The sequence below is a fragment of the Vombatus ursinus genome, unplaced genomic scaffold, assembly GCF_900497805.2.
Source record: "Vombatus ursinus unplaced genomic scaffold, bare-nosed wombat genome assembly UNPS02014777.1, whole genome shotgun sequence".
NCBI lineage: Eukaryota > Metazoa > Chordata > Mammalia > Diprotodontia > Vombatidae > Vombatus > Vombatus ursinus.
Window position 1 is genome coordinate 3,058,749 of NW_020954555.1, and position 17,828 is coordinate 3,076,576.

General features: G+C 44.4%; 2 protein-coding genes across 2 annotated transcripts in view; one reads left to right on the top strand and one right to left on the bottom strand.

Moving 5' to 3' along the window:
* LOC114045079 (protein THEMIS2-like) overlaps positions 1–4,824 on the top strand; it is a 34,200-nt gene extending 29,376 nt beyond the window's left edge. Inside the window, exons 5-6 of the mRNA XM_027864917.1 lie at positions 2,054–2,213; positions 3,821–4,824. Of these exons, the coding sequence (XP_027720718.1) occupies positions 2,054–2,213; positions 3,821–3,954 (294 nt within the window). The 3' untranslated portion in view covers positions 3,955–4,824. The remainder of the gene's footprint in view (positions 1–2,053; positions 2,214–3,820) is intronic.
* Positions 4,825–13,254: 8,430 nt separating this feature from the next.
* LOC114045097 (replication protein A 32 kDa subunit-like) overlaps positions 13,255–17,828 on the bottom strand; it is a 15,278-nt gene continuing 10,704 nt past the window's right edge. Inside the window, exons 7-9 of the mRNA XM_027864953.1 lie at positions 17,174–17,296; positions 14,510–14,604; positions 13,255–13,829 (exon numbers count right to left, since the gene is read on the bottom strand). Coding sequence (XP_027720754.1) covers positions 13,745–13,829; positions 14,510–14,604; positions 17,174–17,296 — 303 coding nt within the window. The 3' untranslated portion in view covers positions 13,255–13,744. The remainder of the gene's footprint in view (positions 13,830–14,509; positions 14,605–17,173; positions 17,297–17,828) is intronic.

The following is a 17,828-nucleotide window of genomic DNA, read 5'->3' on the forward strand; positions in this document are numbered from 1 at the left end:
GGCAATGGGGTTAAGTGACTTGCCCAGGGTCACAAAGCTATTAAGTGTTATGTGTCTGAGGTCGGATTTGAACTCAGGTCCTCTTGACTTCAGGGCCAGTGCTCTATCCACTGCGCCACCCAGCTGTGTCCCCCTTCTCTGATAGACGAGGAAACTGAGGTCCAGCGAAGTTGTGCGTAGCTCAGTGTCCCACAGTTACTAAGTGGTAGGGCTGGAATTTGAACTCGGGTCCTCTGGCTAAACGTCCAGGACATTTCCCACTGTACTGAGTTGCCTCTTGCAGATGTCTCTGAGATTTTGAATGTACATGAGTGGAAGGATAATGGTACTATCAGTAGAAACAGGGAATTTGGAAGGAGGGACAGGGTTGGGGGAGAGAGATGATGAGTTCAGTTTTGAACGTGTTAATTTTGAGCTGTTGGTGGGACATCTGGGTGGGCGTTATCCAGCAGGCCGTTTGAAATGGGATATTGAAGGTCAATAATCTGTCAACAAGCCTTTATTAAGCATTTACTATGTGCCAGGCCCTGTCCTAAGCTCAGAGGATACAAAGAAAGACAAAAGACGGGTCCTGCCCTCAAGGAGCTTACAATCTAATGGGGGAGACAACATGCGAACAACTATGTAAAAACAAGATGTACACAGGATAAATGAAGGAAGGTGCTAGCGGGAGGAGTGTTCAAGGAAGCAGGGGTGGCTAAGAGATGGAAATGAAGAGAAAGAGCATTCCAGGCATGGAGGACAGCGCGGAGACAGGAGATAGATCGCCATGTGCAAGGCCAAGGATTTAATATTTGACCCTACAAGTAATAGGGAGCCACTGGAGTTTGAGTAGGAGGTGGGTGACATTGTCACCTATACATAGTCTTAGGAAAATTGCTTTGGCAGCTGAATGGAAGATGGACTGGGTTAGGGAAAGACTTGAGGAGAGAGGTGATGAGGGCCTGAGCTAGTGTTGTGGTTTTATGAGTGGGAGAAGGATCAGGTACAAGAGACGTCGTCAATATAAAAACGACAATATTTGACATTACATTGGGTCCGTGAGGTAAATGCAGGGGAGGAAGAGAAGATAAGATAGAGGTCACGATCCTGGGTGGCCAGGAGGCTGGTGGGTGCCCTTGACAGTAATCGAGAAGTCAGGAAGAGGGGAGGGTTTTCAGGGAAAGCTGAATTGTTTTGGACGCGTTGAGTATGTTCAGGGAAGAGTTCAATGCGGGCAATACCCCCATTTGGCTGTCAAGGCTGCAGAGGTGATAGCTGAGGCCGTGGGAGTAAATGAGATCACCGAAGTAAAAACAAAAACAGAACCTGGGGGTGGAGCACCAGGTTCAAGGGGTGGGGTGCAAAGCTGGTGGAGACCAAAAAGCAGCAGCCAAAGAGCTAGGGAGAGAAGCACAAGAAGGCGGGGCCCTGAAATCTGAGGAAGGGTGAGGTATCCAGAAGGAGGGGGTGGCCAGCAGGGTCAGATGCACAGAGGGGTCAAGGAGAATGACAGCTGAAAAAGAAAGGCCTTTGGATTTGGTGACTAGTAGGTCACTAGTGACTTTGGATGAAGCAGTGTCAGAGAAATGATGGGCAAAGGCCAAATCATAGGACACAGAGTGAGTGGGGTGGTAAGAAAGCAGAGGAAGCCAACTTTTTAGGAGTTTGACTGCTAAGGTATCAAGAGAATGAAACTTCTGGGGAACAGCAAGATTGGCTTCCCTCAGGGCTTTCTTCCTGTTTTTTTTCCTCTTCCCTTCTTCTCTTCTTCCCTCCTCTCCTTTGAGCCTTCAGCTCTGAATATTCAGTAAGAGACCTCGGAGCACAGACTTTAGGAAAACTGGCCCCGACACCACCTATCTGCCTTCCAACAACCTGTCTCAGGTCACCTCCAACCTCCAGAAATGCCAGCATCTTCCCAGCAGGCAGACCCCCTTTCCCTTGATTTTCATACTTGTGTTAGACTTCATTGCCTGACTTTAATTAATCCCACTCACCTGCCTTTAATTAGTCCTGCTGCCTGGTTTCTTGGGCTGAGGCCAATTTGGGGGCTCTTCTCTCCCATGCACAGCCTAAAGAAGCCCCAGAGCGTGAGAGAAAGCCCTTAGTGAAGCTGCCTGTACTCCCCACCAGAGACACCAGAGCGTCATCCTTGCCACAGGCCTCCAAGCACTGCTCAGACCTGTACAGCAAATCCTTCAAAGTTCAGAAGCCACTCGTGAAGAGCCCAGGTATGTCACCAGCGACCTACCCTGGGGCCCAACCTCACAGTGTCCTCACCCAAAACTGCCTACTCCTTTCCATGCAATTCCATCCAGGACGGTTAGGGGGGAGCAGGGGAGGAGGGTAGGTAGGGTCCAGAGCCCCCTGAGCCAGGAGTGGAAGCATGGGCCGACACTTAGCTGAAGACTCACCCTCGCTCGCTGCCTGAGAGTGCCCTGGACCCCTTTGGCAGTCTAGCGAAGATCATGGGCCCCTTCTCAGAATTGTTTTTAAACACATAAAATAAAAACATAAGAGATTACAAAGAAAACCAATTACAATGAAATGCACTCATCAAGATAGCTGAAAAAACAAATTCCCAGCCCCCAAGTTAACAACCCTTACTCTAGAGATTCTCAGACCTACTCAGGGCGATAGGATGGCCTCTCGGCAAGGCATAGATACCTCTGTCCAGTGCAGCCTTCTGCTTTCAGACCGGTCAAAGTACTACCCCCATTTTACAGATAAGGAACCTGAGGATTCAGAAATGAAGTGACTTGGTAAGCAGTGAGAGAACCCAAGTTTTGAATACTAGGTCACTCGATGTCCATCTTGCCCACTGTTATGTGGCACTAGGCTGGGCATGGTATAGAGAATTACTCAGAGAATGGCCCAGAACTACTCACAGAGAACTGGGAAAGGCAAATCCATATGGTGAACTACGTGTACAGGATGCCCCCAAAGTCTTAGTTCCATTGTAAGCTATTAAAACTTAAAATGGCGCTAAGGCTTTTGGAACATTCTGCATATATGATATAAATGTTTTTATACATATATGCATACAGGTATTAATATGTGGTTTTAAGCTACTAAAGCTTAAAATGGTACTAAGACTTTGGGAACATTATATATAACATGTATATATGTACATATGTTAATATTTTATATTAATAGTTTTAAGCTGTTAAAACTGAAAACTGCATTAAGACTTTGAGGACATATCGTCCACATACACACATATGTACATAGTATACACACCCATATATGTACATATGTATATGTGGGTGTACACACCCATATATGTATATCCGTACATACACACAACAGACAGTTGGGAGTTTGGAGTCAGAAGACCTGGATTCTAATCTATTTTCTAACCGTTACTATATCTATGACTTTCAGCAAGCCACTTAATCACTCTGGGTCTCAGTGTTCTTATCTGCAAAATGAGGAGGTTAGATTAAATTTCCTTCTAAAGTCCCTTCCAGTACTAAATCTTATAAAGATACTGGACAAAGAAAGCATTTAGTGCAGTTTGAGATAAAGCCTAGGAGGAAAGCAATGGGAGTTCTGTCCAAAGTGGGAAAGAATTCAATTTTGGGAGTCTGCATTAAGGGACCAAGGGTGGGGGGAAAGGGGGAGGAGGGAGATTTTCCAGGAGTTGTTTGATGGGAAGGAGATGGCTCAGACGAGAGAATGAGATGAGCGGATGGAGTGGGTGTGGGGGGCTAAGCCAGAGAGGAGTGGAGGGGGGACAAGGCAAGGGGGGGGTGGGCTGTTGTTAAGGGGTAGAGAACCCCAAGCCTTCAGAAATATGCAGTGCCTTGATTATTCACCTTATTTGGGGCTGGTACAGAAAAGAGAAAATCTTCTGATGATTCTGACCATGACTACGAGGATCCTGATGACGAGCTCAAGCAAACCATCAAGATGATGGCAGAGACCATACTTCCCTACTGTGACCACGACTACGAGTGTCTGGATGACTAGTTGAAGCAAACCATTCAGATGATGGAGGGGACTGGGCTTCCCTACAAGGACCGAGAGAGGAAGGTGTTGTCCACCCAAGGATGACAACTCCACCAGCTTCCCATTGTTCCATTGTTCCGAGGCGTCCAGATCGGAACCAGCATGAGGGTGGGGTGGAGGAACAGTTCCTGACTCAGAGATCCAGACCCTCCACACCACTGTCCTCCGGTCATCTTCATGCTCCCGTGCTCCTGGGCTTCTCACTGATGAAGGTTCACTCTATCTAGTCCAGCCCAGAACCACATTGCTGTTGCCCTCTTGGAATCTTCATGCCGTGTTGTCTTTGGTGTACCCCACATCCTTTCCAAGTCTTGTTCTGGGAACAGTAATTAAATCATCACTACCATTCCTAGAAAAGAGTGTGTCAGTCAATGGTCCTTTAATTTCACTCACCTCCCAGTGGTCAGGACAGCCAAGCCAAAACACATTTCCCCACCCATCACTCCCATGTGTATTTTGTCTTCCCCTGTTAGAGTGTAAGGTCCTTCCAGAAACAGAACAATTTATGCAATAACAACAACATTGTGAGGACAAAGAACTTTGAAAAACTTGAGAACTCAGAGCAATGAAATGGCCAACTGCCATTCCAAGGGACTCTTGATGAAGTGTGCCTGACGGAGTGGGAGGTGATCCACTCAGAGTGCTGCAGAATAAGACAAATTTTTTTGGACATCGCCAGTACAAGAATTTGCTTTGCTTGACTGTGCATATTTGTTACAAGAGTGTTGCTTTTCTCTTTTCTTCTCCAATGGGGGAAAGTGGGAAGAGAAGAATAGATTTTTTGTTAAGTGAAAAAAACCTAAATAAAAAAATGATTATAAACTCTTTGAAGGCAGGGACTGCCTTGCTTTTTGTATTTGTATCCCCAGTGCTTAGCAGAGGACTTGGGAAATATTTAATCAAATAAAAAATAATTTAAAAAATAAAAAGAGGAGGGAAAGAGGTGAATAAAACAGAGGATACATTTAAAGAGGGTCTTAAGTATCTTAAGTGTCTTAAGTATAACAACTTTAAGGAGGGTGGATTTTGAAGAAAGGCTTAAAAGAAAAAATAGAAAGTAAATGAACCTATTATTTATCTCTAGATGACAGAAAGAGGAGAAAGGGAACAAAAGCAGATTACATCAAAGCTGGACCTCTGGTTCTGAATTCACTCTTCTCTCTCACTGCCCTGTTTAAAAAAAAGAAAAAGAAAAAGAAAAAAAAGGAGTAAGAAACAAAGATTAGGGAAAGTAGAGGAGAATAAAATGGAGAGAAATACATGATTACAATCATAACTGTTAATATTAATAGGATCCACTCACCTCTAAGACTGAATACAATAACAGAACGTATCAGAAAGCACACTCTTATAATATGGGTTGTCCCAAAAGTCTTAGTGCAGTTTCAAGCTATTAAAATTATTGAAGTCTAAAACTGCATTAAGACTTTTGGGATGCTCTCTATATAAAAGGAACACACTTGAAACAGAAAGATGCATGCAGAGGCAAAATATACTATGCTTTAGCTTGAGTAAAAAAAGGTGGTAGTAGAAATTATGATCTCAAACAAAGCAAAGCAAAAAAATAGACCTAACAAAGTGATAAATAGGAAAACTATTTTGCTGAGAAGTACCATAGACAATGAATAAATAAAAATTCTACATGTATATGCACGATTTCAAGTGGCATATCATGTAAATACCTAAAGAAAAATTTAAATGAGTTTCAGGGAGAAATGTTGACAGTAAAGCTATAATACTATTGTTATAGCTTTATGATAATAATAATAATAATAATAATGGCTCAATTTACCTTTATGAGATCTGGATAAATCTAACAAAAAAAAAGATAAGAATCTAAATAGATTCTGTAAAAGTTAGATATGATAAATCTCTGGAGATCACTGAATGGGAATAAAAGGGAATATCCATATTATTCAGCTGTGTATGATACCTTAAAAATTGACACTGTATTAGGGCATAAAAACCTCAAAACAAATAGAGAAAAGCAAAATTATGCAGCATACATTTTATGGACCATAATGTAATAAATCTATATTCAATAAAGAGTATCTGGAGAAATGATTACAATTAATTGGAGATTAACTTAATCCTAAAGAATGGGTGTATAAAATAACAAATCATAGAAATAATTTATAATTTCATTAAAAATAATGATAATGAAACAACATACCAAAATTTTGTGGATACAACCAAAGCAGTCCTTGAGGGAAAACATAACTCTAAACACTTGAGAGAGAAAGAGAGAGAGACCAGATCCATAAAATGAGCATGCAACTAAAAAAACCTAGGAAAACTATAAATTTTAAAAAGAATTTCTACTAAATAGAAATCCTCAGAATCAAAGAAAAGATTTACAAAATTAAAAGAAAAAATGAGTTAATAAAACTAGGAGCTTTTTTTTGAAAGCAGATCATTAGCTAACTTGATTAAATACACACATGCACACACAATTACCAGTATCAAAAATTTTTAAGTGAACTCACTACCAATGAAGTAACAAAAAAAAAGTTACGAGGAAGTATTTTACCCAGTTAGATGCTAATAAAACTGACAATCTAAATGAAATAGATGAAAACTTATAAAAACATAAATTGCCCGGATTAAACAGAACAAGAAATTCCATATAAAAAACTATATTGGCTATATGCCAAGACACTCACAATAATTATATCAACATTGCTACAAAACACTCTTAACCCAAATACAGATATCGAAATAATTGAGGAAATATTAATTGCTCATGATTAGGTCAATCCAACATAATAACACTGGTATACTACCTAAATTAATATGCTTATTCAGTGCCATGCCAATCAAACTACCAAAGGATTACTTAATAGAGCTAGAAAAAATAATAACAAAATTCATTTGGAGGAACAAAAGGTCAAGAATATCAAGGAAAATAATGGGGAAAAAAGTAGGAATAAAGGGAGCCTAACAGTACTAGATTTCAGTTATATTACAAATTAGTAAACATTGAAACAATTTGATATTAGTTAAGAAATAGAAGTTGATTAGTGGAGCAGATTAGGTACACAGTATACAAAATAAATGAGTACAGTAGCCTAGTGTTTGATAAACCTCCAAATCCCAGTTACTAGGAAAAGAACTCACTTTTTGACCAAAAAAAAAAAAAACTTGTTAGGAAAATTGGAAAGCATTCTGGCAAAAACTAGGTATAGACCAACATCTCACTGTATACCAAGATAAGATCCAAATGGGTACATGGCTCAGACATAAAGGGTGACATTATAAATAACTTAAAGGAGCAAGAAAGAAATTAACCTGTCAGATCTATAAATGGGGGAAGAGTTTGTAACAGAACAAGAGATAAAGAAGATCATAGAAGGTAAAATGGACAGTTTTAATTACATAAATTTTGAAAGATTTTGTAAACAAAAGCAATGCAGCATAATAAAATTAGAAGTGAAGCAGGCAGATGGCAAACTAGACATTTTCTCCAATTCCCACAACCTCTCAAACCTTTCCAAAACAGAAATTATGTGACAAAGACAAAGTAACTTCAACTGTCTCTAAGGTCTAGGACACCAGAATCCATAAGAAAGTAAAAAACAAGGGGCAGCTAGGTGGCGCAGTAGATAGAGCTCCAGCCCTGGAGTCAGGAGGACCTGAGTTCAAATTTGATTTCAGACACATGACACTTACTAGCTGTGTGACCCTGGGCAAGTCACTTAACCCCGACTGCCTCACTAAAAAGCAAAAGCAAAAAAAAATAAAAAATAAAAAACAAAAACCTAGAAGCTGATGCTCACTAACTCTGAGGTCACTTGGGAACTTTCAAGGCAGATGTAGTTAAAAAAAAAAAAAGATCAGTAAGAGAATATAAATCAGTGGTGGGCTGCATAATCAGGGATGTGATGGGGAAGGGGCCCTAACGTGGGATAGTGTCCTCTCTGACATCTACAATCATTGATTGGCATTGTTCTGGAAATTAGATACAGTGGAAAAGCGGAATCCACAGGGTAAGCCCTACATACAAGGTAGTTGCAGAAAGCCCCTATAGGGGAGAGCCTAGAATGGGTACCTTGGAATCTTTAATCGCATGAAAAATGCAGAGAAAAGAGAGAGACCAAATAATTATAGGGATCATGAATCAGAGAATGAGAGTCTAGAAGTAAACACAAAGAAAAATGAACAATGAAGAGAGTGAGAGAAATCCTTTTTGGAAAGGGGCATGTTATATAAAATATAAAATTTGAGAAGGGAGAGAACATTAATTACTTGTTCATCCTTTGTTTTCAAAGAAGACCAAGGAGATCACAGAGGTGATGTCTTGAGTTGTGTGTGAACTGGATTTATGAACACTAATCACTAGATGGATCAGGAAAGGCTTCCAATGGATGGTGACACATGAACTGAATGAATCTGGAAGGAAGCCTGGGTTTCCAAGGGGTGGAGATGAGAATGGAGTGCACGCCCAGGGATGGAGGTAGGTTGCTTGAGGTATGGAGATGGGATTTAGACTGTCTATACCTCTCAGCAGCCCACTTTTATGGTTTAATCAGCATTGCGTTATGCCCAAGACAACTAAATCCCTTCCCCTTGCTAGCAAAGGGGGCAAAAAGGTCACTGTTGGCAACTGGGTCTTTGTGGCAAACTTTGACCTTAGGTTGGCTTCTGCCTGCCAATGCTAAGGAAAGCAAATTCATTAGGATATTAAGCCAGGCACAGACAGAATTAGGAAGATGAACCTGCCAAAGCCACATGTAAAAAAGTTTGTATTCTTAGTGGTTGGTGTATGCGTGCCCAGGCTCTCTTTTCTTTAAATGAAAACTCTGGTACTGATTGACTGATTGCAAGTCAGGAAGTTTGGATCCTAGTAGCCTAATGGAGACCTTAGGCAAGAGGGATTCTGTTTCCTTATCTGCGTGCAAAATGAAGAAGTTAAATGATATTGTCACTGAGGACCCTTGCAACTCTAACATCCGTGGATCCAAAAGGAAGCAAGATTTGGTTGTTTTTAGAATTGAAGAATGTGTGGGTCTGACAAGGTCACAGCCCAGTGAACAAGTTTATTTACTTTTGACTGGGTTACAAACCACAATGCTTAGCACGCTGGCGATTGGTTAGTGATACAGAAACACAGGCAACCATTCAGGAAATACCTGCGTGCACAGATCTCCTTTACTGTGTGATGAGGGACCTTTTGTTAAAGTCTGACAGCACTTCAGATTCTTAGCGCTGACAAAACTCATTTTCCCCTCCAAGAAGCCCTTCCTGCGAAGCCCCAAATGAGCACCATCTCAGGGCAAATTTATTCAGTGTTCCCTCCCTTCCTCCTTCTCTGTTCCTCCCATCTGTCTCCACCGTCACCATCTCCACTGACTTCAAAAGCCTCACAGAATTTAGACCCAGAACGTCCTTAAGGACATTTTGTTCCCCACCATCCCTAACCCCCAAATTAAGAGGAAATTTCTGCTTCCCATTTCTCCCTTTCCAGTCTGCGTTGCACACACTGTTACACAATCTTCCTCTGCACAGTCCTGAGCGCCGCAGTCCCATGCAGCCGGGAATAAAGATGTCCAACTAGAGATCCCAGCACTCATCTATTCTATGAGGATAATACCCGAGTGCTGCCTCTTCCATTAGGCACTTTGCAAACCTTACAGCTTCACAGAAATTTAGACAAACAAAAAGCCTTTCTATTTTGCCTGTAGAATAAAGTCCAAAGTCTGTGACTGACTATCCAGGGGACTCCACAGTTTGGCTCTTATCTCCCCTTCCAGCCTCGTCTACACTACCCGCCACCCCTCACCATGCCACACTCCCTGCCCGCACTGTTCCTGACATGCCACAGTCTCCTACCGTGGAGCCCTGTTCTCCTCGACTGGAAATGCTCATTCCCTAATCTTTTTGTTTTTGGTGAGGCAACTGAGGTTAAGCGACTTGCCCAGAGTCATGCAGCTAGTGAGTGTTATGTGTCTGAGGTCGGATTTGAACTCGGGTCCTCCTGACCTGAGCCGGTGCTCTATCCACTACGCTACCTGACTGCCTCCCCTTTTTTCCCCCTGCTCCCTAATCTCAGTCGATATTCTATCTCCTTCCCTCAGAGCCCACCTAGCTCAGACGCCGCCTCCCCCTCTAGGCACACTGATCATTCTCAGTTAGAAGCAATGGCCTAGGTGCTGTTTCCATAGAGCCTCCAGGGCTTTCAAACACTTTATACGTGTGAATCTATGGGCAGCAAAGTGGTGGGAAATACTGGAGCCAGAGGCCCCAGACTCAGATCCAGCCTGAGGCTTACCACCTGTGGGTCCACAGGCAAATCACAACCTCCGTCACTTTCGGTTGTGAACAAAGGGGGTTGGACTAAATGTTCTGAGGTCCCATTCCCTATCCATGAGCCCGTGATCTAGGACAGCATTTCCCAGCTAGATGTTCGTGGAACGTGAAATTGTCATGATGTGAACAAGTGTTACTAATTTTGAAAACTAGTGATATTTTCCCTTCTAAAACAGATCACAAAATTATGTACCAGAAATACTTGGGAGGCATTTGGGGGTGGGGGTGGAGTGGTAACAAAAATACACTTAACACTAGTCATCTGACATTTGCCCCTTTTCTTTCTTGCCTTTATCTCAGAGGGTATATGTCCATACTGCTAGCCTATCAGCACATATGGATTCTACCAATATTTTTCAAGCCCCAAAATATCCTGCAGCCAAATTAATATTGGTAAGACATCTGGAAAATGGTGATCTCAAGAAGAGGTGTCAAACACTGGTCTACGGTGTCCTGCAGCACTCTGGAATATGCTAAAACAGATTAAAATGTAATTGGAAAATATTTCTAAAAGTACAGTAGAACAGAGGTAATGTTCTGGTTTCCTAAGTCAACATGTGACCCTCAGACATCCTTATGTAAGGTTTCATGGCCCCGTTTCTGAGTGTGGCAACATCATTCCAGAGAAACAGAATCTGTAAACTTCAACAGTGGAAAGACTGGTTCTGCTAAGTGATAGTTAAAGGGGCAGAGACCGAAAGTCACTTGCTACCAAGGACCAGTATGAAGTTGGGACCAATATGGCGCCCCTGCAGTCTATGCCAGAAGAGGCAAACTGACTCCCTAGTGCTGCATAGGAAGCAGATTGAAATGATTAACAACATAAATAAAAACACAAAACAACAACATATTAATTGCGGTTTTCTAAGTCAATATGCTTAGAGAAGGAAATGGTAAACTACTCCAGTATCTTTGCCAAGAAAACCCCAAATAGGGTCACAGAGTTGGACACAACTGAAATGACTCACCAAGTCAATACATGGCTGCAGGGATCTGTTTCTATTTGAGTTTGACACCACTGTCTATGACATTAGAGCCACGTGACATACCAAACACGGAGCCCAAGGTTTAAAGTCTTAGAACTACCACATTCTGTCAAGGAATCAAGAGTCTAATTCCTACTCTGCCCGAGTCCACACAGGAGTAATTAAAGCACTTTAGAAAGTCTTGTGTTTACAAAAATATTCATAGTAGTACTTCATGTAGTAGTAAGAAAAAAAAAAGGTTCATTGAATGGAAAATGGTTGCCAAATGTGGCATGTGAATGTAATATAATATTATTGTACCTTTCTTAGGAAAGGATGGAAAGGAATAATTCAGAGAAACAGGGAAGGCAGCATCAGAACATGCAGGACTCCAGTGAGACAACTGAAGACATCAGAAGAAGACTAAGCTCAGGGCAAAGGCAATGATCAAGACTGATTTCAGATGACTGGTGCTGAAACATACCAAGGCCAAAGGTTCAAAGTATATACACCGAGATTAAAAACAGAAAGGAAAACTGTGGTATGTACCAAAATATCCACAGCAACACTTTTTGTGGTGAGTGAGAAATAGAAACAAAATTAACGTCCATCAATTAGGGAAGTGGATGAACAAATTCTGCCCTGTGATCGTAACAGAATATTACTGTGCTGTAAGGAACAAGGAAGGAGGAATTCAGAGTTACAGGAAGATCTATACAAACCAATGCAGAACTGAAGTAAGCAGAATCAGAGTGACGTATAAAACAAGACGACTGCAACGTAGATATAATGACAAGAAAAGGAAGAAAACCTCTTGACTAACTGAAAAAACGGTAAGAGATCTGGAGAACGGATAATGAAATAAGCCGATGGTGGGGAACCTGCAGCCCCCGAGGCCACGTGGCCCTCTAGGTCCTCAAGTGCCACCCTTTGAGTGAATCCAAACTCCACTGAACAAATCCTTTCATTAAGGGGATTTGTTCTGTAAAACTTGGACTTAGTCAAAAGGCCTCATGCAGCCTCAAGGCAGGCCGCAGGCTCCCCACCCTGACAGACCATTCTTCTCAGCAGAGGTAGGGGGACTGGAAAAGCATCCAGCTTCTCTTACTGCCTGCCACATTGCCTGGGGCTCCTCTTCTAGCCTCCTGTGGCCAGACTCTGCTCAGCCGCAGGACTTTCACACAAACATTGGATGCCTCCACCACCCTGGTGCCGGCCCTCAGTGCTTCCGGCTTGGATTACTACAATGGCCTGCTGGTGGGCCTCCCTGCCTCAGGTTCTCCTCACTCAGCTGTCAAACAGATCTTTAGCTAGAGAGTCCATAGGACGTCAACCCTCCCTTGATCTAGTCAACTCCAGGCCTATCACCCCGGCGCCAGACGTGAAGTCCCACTGGTTGTTCAAAGCCCTTCCCAGCCTGGCCCCTTCCCTACCTTTCCAATCTTGTTAAATCTTGCTTAACTTAGTTCAGGTGCTCTGTGATCCAGTCTCCTGGCTGTTCCGGTAAGCTCCATTTGCTCACTCCAGGCATTGGCACTGGCTGTCCCTCGTCCCTGGAACTCTCTTCCTAATCCATCTCCAGGCTTACCTTCTAAAGGAAGCCTTCCCCGATCCCCTTTAATGCTAGTACTGCCTCTCCAGTGACTGTTTCCAACTGATACCATCTACATCCTGTTGTACAACTGCTTGTTTCTCCTCCATCAGACTGAGCTCCTCCAGAACGGTGACTATCTTTTGCCTTTCTTTGTATCCCCAGTGCTCAGCACAGTGATCGGCACCCAGCAGGCACTTTAATAAGTATTTGTTGACTGTCCAATGCATCACCAAACCAGCTGTTTTTACATGGCTATTTTTCTTTGTTAGAAGAGAGTGCAGCAGATCTAGAAATGAGTGTGATGTAAAAACAAAAGACACTAATAGAACTTACTTTAAAAAAGGCAAGTCTTCGACCCTAATGTTCTGGTGAGTTAATGAAACAGGAACACTTAAAAAATGTTAACCCAAGATCAGGTCATGTTTATTTTGCACTCTAACTAATGATCTTCCCATACGTTCTTCAGCATCACGTTCATCAGCATTACTACAACAGGTGCACACACATCCGTCCAGCCACCCCTGCTGCCTGATCTGGAAGCCATGGCCAGAAAACAAGGCCCCGCTGGCTGGCCCCAGGACATTCAGGCCCGCCCACTTTTTCTGAGGGAGGGAAGCTTTAAGACACAAGTTTTCAAACCCTCTTTTAAATAATATTTTCCCCTGACTCCTATGGTGCCTCCCTCCACCAAGTCCAGACATTTCTGCGAGTTTGTGCTAGTTGACTGGTAAGTGTGCTTGGTGTCAGCTGGGGCGTCAGAAGGAGATGGGGAGCAGAAGCTCTGAGGAAGCATATGAGAGTGTCTGTGGAAAACCTTGTCAGTCACTAGATCAAATGACGCACGGTGGGAGCTGAGGCTCTTGTGAAAACAAAACTAGCTGTTGAGTTACTCCGCGTCTGTGGATTTGAAGTGGTCATCATCCACGGTGGAATAGATGTGTCCCTCATTGCTGAGAAAATCGACAGCTTGCCTGGAGGAGAGAGAGAACATGAGCTCAGCTCGCTTCAGACGAGCGGTTTGTAAAGAGAGAGAAGCTGGCCAGAGGCTCCCCCCACTTCCTGCCGATACAGACCACAGTTTGGTCACCCTGTTTGCACAAGGCAGAGGAGAAGGCAGACTTGAGCACAGGTCTCTCATGGGGCAGGGGAAAGCTGACCAGAGTCTGTGGCTACAGGAGGCTAAAGAGGAGCCCCAGGCAATGTGGCACAGTGAGCGAAGGTGGAGTCTTGAGTGGGGTTCAGGCCTGGCCTCCGCTACTGACCAGCTGTGACTCTAGCTTGTGCTACTTCCTTCCCCTCCTTGGCTTCAGTTTGCTCATCTCTTAACCTATTTGTGAGGTTCTGTAGTGACTGTTCTGTGAAAGTTCTGTAGGACTGGCAGAGAGAAGTTCATTTCCTGCAGCCCCAGGCAGTCTCCCCGTCTCCCCCTCCCCTCCCCTCCAAGGGCTCCGCAGCCTCATCTCAATCCTCTGAACCAAGCCTAAAGGCTGGCACATAAACCCTCCTGGGGTTTGGAGCTACCCTGTGACAGCTCTGGCCAGAGAAGGTCCTCACACAAGCCTCCTCCGACAGCCTGGGCAGTTCAGACACCATCTGTTAAGTCAGTATGCGTGTTCTGGAGGCCTGACTGGAGGGGAGTCAGTGCACTTACTTGATTACAGACACATTTAGGTTGTGAAGCTGAGACTTGAGATCCTGAAAGTTCATGCCTTCTGGCCTTGGGCATGCTTTAATCAAATTCAGCACCTGTGGGGAGAACCATCAAAATCTGACTGACTGATCACAGAAAATCCACTATAAACACACCACTAGGAAAAACTCGGAAGAGAAATCGGTTAAGCCAGATGGAAACCCTGATGTGACAACATGACAAAACACTTAAAAGTGCTGAGTACGTGCACCCTGTGCTGGATGTGACACACAGGACACCAGACGGCCTTGTGCAAGCCACACGTCATTCTGAGTGACAGAACAAAGCGTTGTGTGGGGTTGAAGGAGACGGAGTGTGGGGCTGGGAGTGGGGACGGAGGAGACAGGCAGGGCAGGCCGGTGCAAGGAGCCAAGGGCACAGCAGTCTGATCCTGCCCAGGGTGGTAGGGGTGGAAGTTAACAGTCATCCAGAGTTCAGAGTGCTTGGAGGGGAGAAGTCACAGACTTCAGTGAGAGCTGGAAGTAACCCTGGTGACCATCTAGTTCAAATCTCTGCTAAGACCGACCTGATCAGGGGTTATCCAGCCTCTGCTTGGAGACCTCCAAGAAAGAAGAACCTTCATGGTCCGGAGCGGCCATTCCACGCAGGGACAGCTCGAGCTAATGAGCTTTCCCTGACGTGAAGCCTAAAGCCGGCCCCTGCCAACGTCCCCCATTGCTCCTGGTTCTTCTGTCTGGGGCCAGAGAACAAGTGTGATCCCCTTCCGTGTGAAGGCCCTCCAGACTCTAACCCTGGCTCTCACATCCCCTCTGCTCCAAGGCCAGACCTGCAGCCCTTCACCACCCTGGCTGTCCTCTGGACACCCTGCAGCTCTTCAGGGCTCCTCTTAAACCACAGCATCTGACCAGGATGGAGGAGCGTGGGACCACCACCTCCCCACTCCTGGAAGCCCAGGAGTTCATACCGAGCTGGGAGTCCCCCAACTCCCTAGACATTTTTCAGACAAGCTGCAAACCACACCTTGAATTTGCAAAGTTGCAAATAATGGTAGGAAATAAAAGCTGAAAGTCGGAATGGAACCAGGCTGAGAAGAGGGGAGTGTGACTGTCAGGCAAGGTGAACTTTCCTCTGCAGTCCCATGAAGCTGCTTGGGATCTTTGTGAGATACGAGCAGAACCACTTGTGGAAAGGATTATTCTGGGAGCAGTGAGAAGAATGGAGGGATGAGGAGACCTGGAAGGAGGTTACTGTATCAGGGCCCTGACTGTGGAATGAAGAGGGAAAGACCAGAGACATGCTGTAGAGATGCAGCTGATAGGACCTGCTCGTGCAATACACACAATGACTACAACAACTAGGTGGAAAGAACACCACCAAACTGATCACTGAGCCCCTGTCATGACCGTGCTTGGTGCAAAGAAGACATATGAGAATGAAGCCCTCTCCCTTCCAGGCGGGGTCAAGGTCCGTGGGCGTGCAACACCATGGAATCTATTAAGAATCAGTGGATGCAAGGGTTAGTTTTGCTGAACTGCTTCTCCCTTTGTCTCTTTTTTATTTTAAGGGATGGTGGTCTGGGAAGAAGAGGTAGGAGGGACATACTGGGAAATGGAAGTTGTATAAAAACAAAAGACATCAATGAATTAAAAAACAAAACCAAAAACACCTCACGATGAACAAAGGACCCGCTCAAATGGCAGTGCCACCAAGCGAAGGAATGAATTCAGAAGAGCGAGCAGGGGTGGGGGGAAACCTGGGCCATGCTGACAGTGATGTTCTGCAGGAACAGCTGGGGGAGAGCTGATCCAGCACCAAGTCCCCAGAGGCCTGAAACGGTGAGTGACAGTGGGCAGAGCAAGGCCAGGAGCTCCAGGGTTGCACTGAGGTCAAGGGTGAGTCTGTAAGTACAAGCAGAATGGAGGAGGTGGAATGGAAGTGAGGGATGGTCCAGGGACCACAGATTATAACAGAGACAAATCAGCTTGGTGCTAGGGAGAGCAGGAACAAGAGGAGGCTTGGGTGAGGGAGAGGAGAGCCCCAAATATGAGAGATGGGGCAAGCAAAAGAAGTGTAAAAAAGCGACCGCGCCGCAGCGGAGCTGAAGTTCAGCGGGAGATGAGCAGCGGGAAGATCTGGGGTCACCAATGCAGACACTGAAATCCCTAAGAATAGTTCCTTGATACCGACAGCCAGAGGGCCCTCCAACAATGGCACCTTTACACATCTATTGAGCAATCACATATGAACGGGAGACACTGCTGGAGGGGAGGCTCCAAGGCTGCATTTTGATTTAGCAAGTTTTAAAAATTAAAGAATAGAATGGAATCCCGCATTCTCCTTCTAAAAAAATGATACTAGTAAAGAAGGCAGGGAGGGATTAACTCACTGAAAAACGAGAGTAGGGGCAGCCAGGTGGTGCAGTGGACAGAACACTGGCCATGCAGTCAGGAGGACCTGAGTTCAAATCCAGCCTCAGATGCTTACTAGCTGTGTGACCCCGGATGAGTCACTTAACCATGACTGCCTCCAAAAAAAAAAAAAATACAAAAAAGAAAAAAAAAGAAATAAAATATGGGAGAAATAGCAGCACATGCATGGCATTAGAATATCATAATTAGTGGGCACATGAGCCAGGATACTGATGCTTTCACACACGAGGCTTACCTGGTTCTGGGTTACAGTGAGGCCATTTGCCGGCATAAGACTACTCCCACCAAAGCTGTTTCCCCCAAAGCTTCCTGGATCCCTTATTCCAGAGGTGCTGAGAGAAGGTCTTCCTGCCAAGGGCTAAAGAAAAAAAAAGGACACTTAAAGTACTAGGTTGGGAATCAGGAGACGAGTTCTAGTCCAGCCCTGCCGCCAGCCTCACAGGGCAGCATTCCACTCTCTGGACCCAAGTTCCCTCCCCTAAGGTCAAGTTGCAGGGCCTCTTGGAAGGCCCCTCAGACATGGGAAAGAACAATTCTTCTGTACTCTTTTGCTCTAAGATGTGTAACATCAGTTGAGGTCAGTGTTTCATAATACTGGGCAGGGTGTTTAGAGTGAACAGAGAGAAAGAACAAGAGTCAGATTTTTTTTTTTTTGAGTTTAGGTTTTTAAGATGGAAGGGTCTTTGGTAGTAAAAGTTAGACAAACTGGCAAAAATCTGCCATGAACAAACAGTTGTGAAACCCTGGACACAATGATCTCCAAGGCAGGGCTAGTTTGAAAAGGATATTGGTGGGGGGAAGCCCAGCTAGGTGGCACAGTGGATAGAGCTCTGGCCTTGGAGTCAGGAAAACCTGAATTCAAATCCAGCCTCAGACACTTGACACCTACT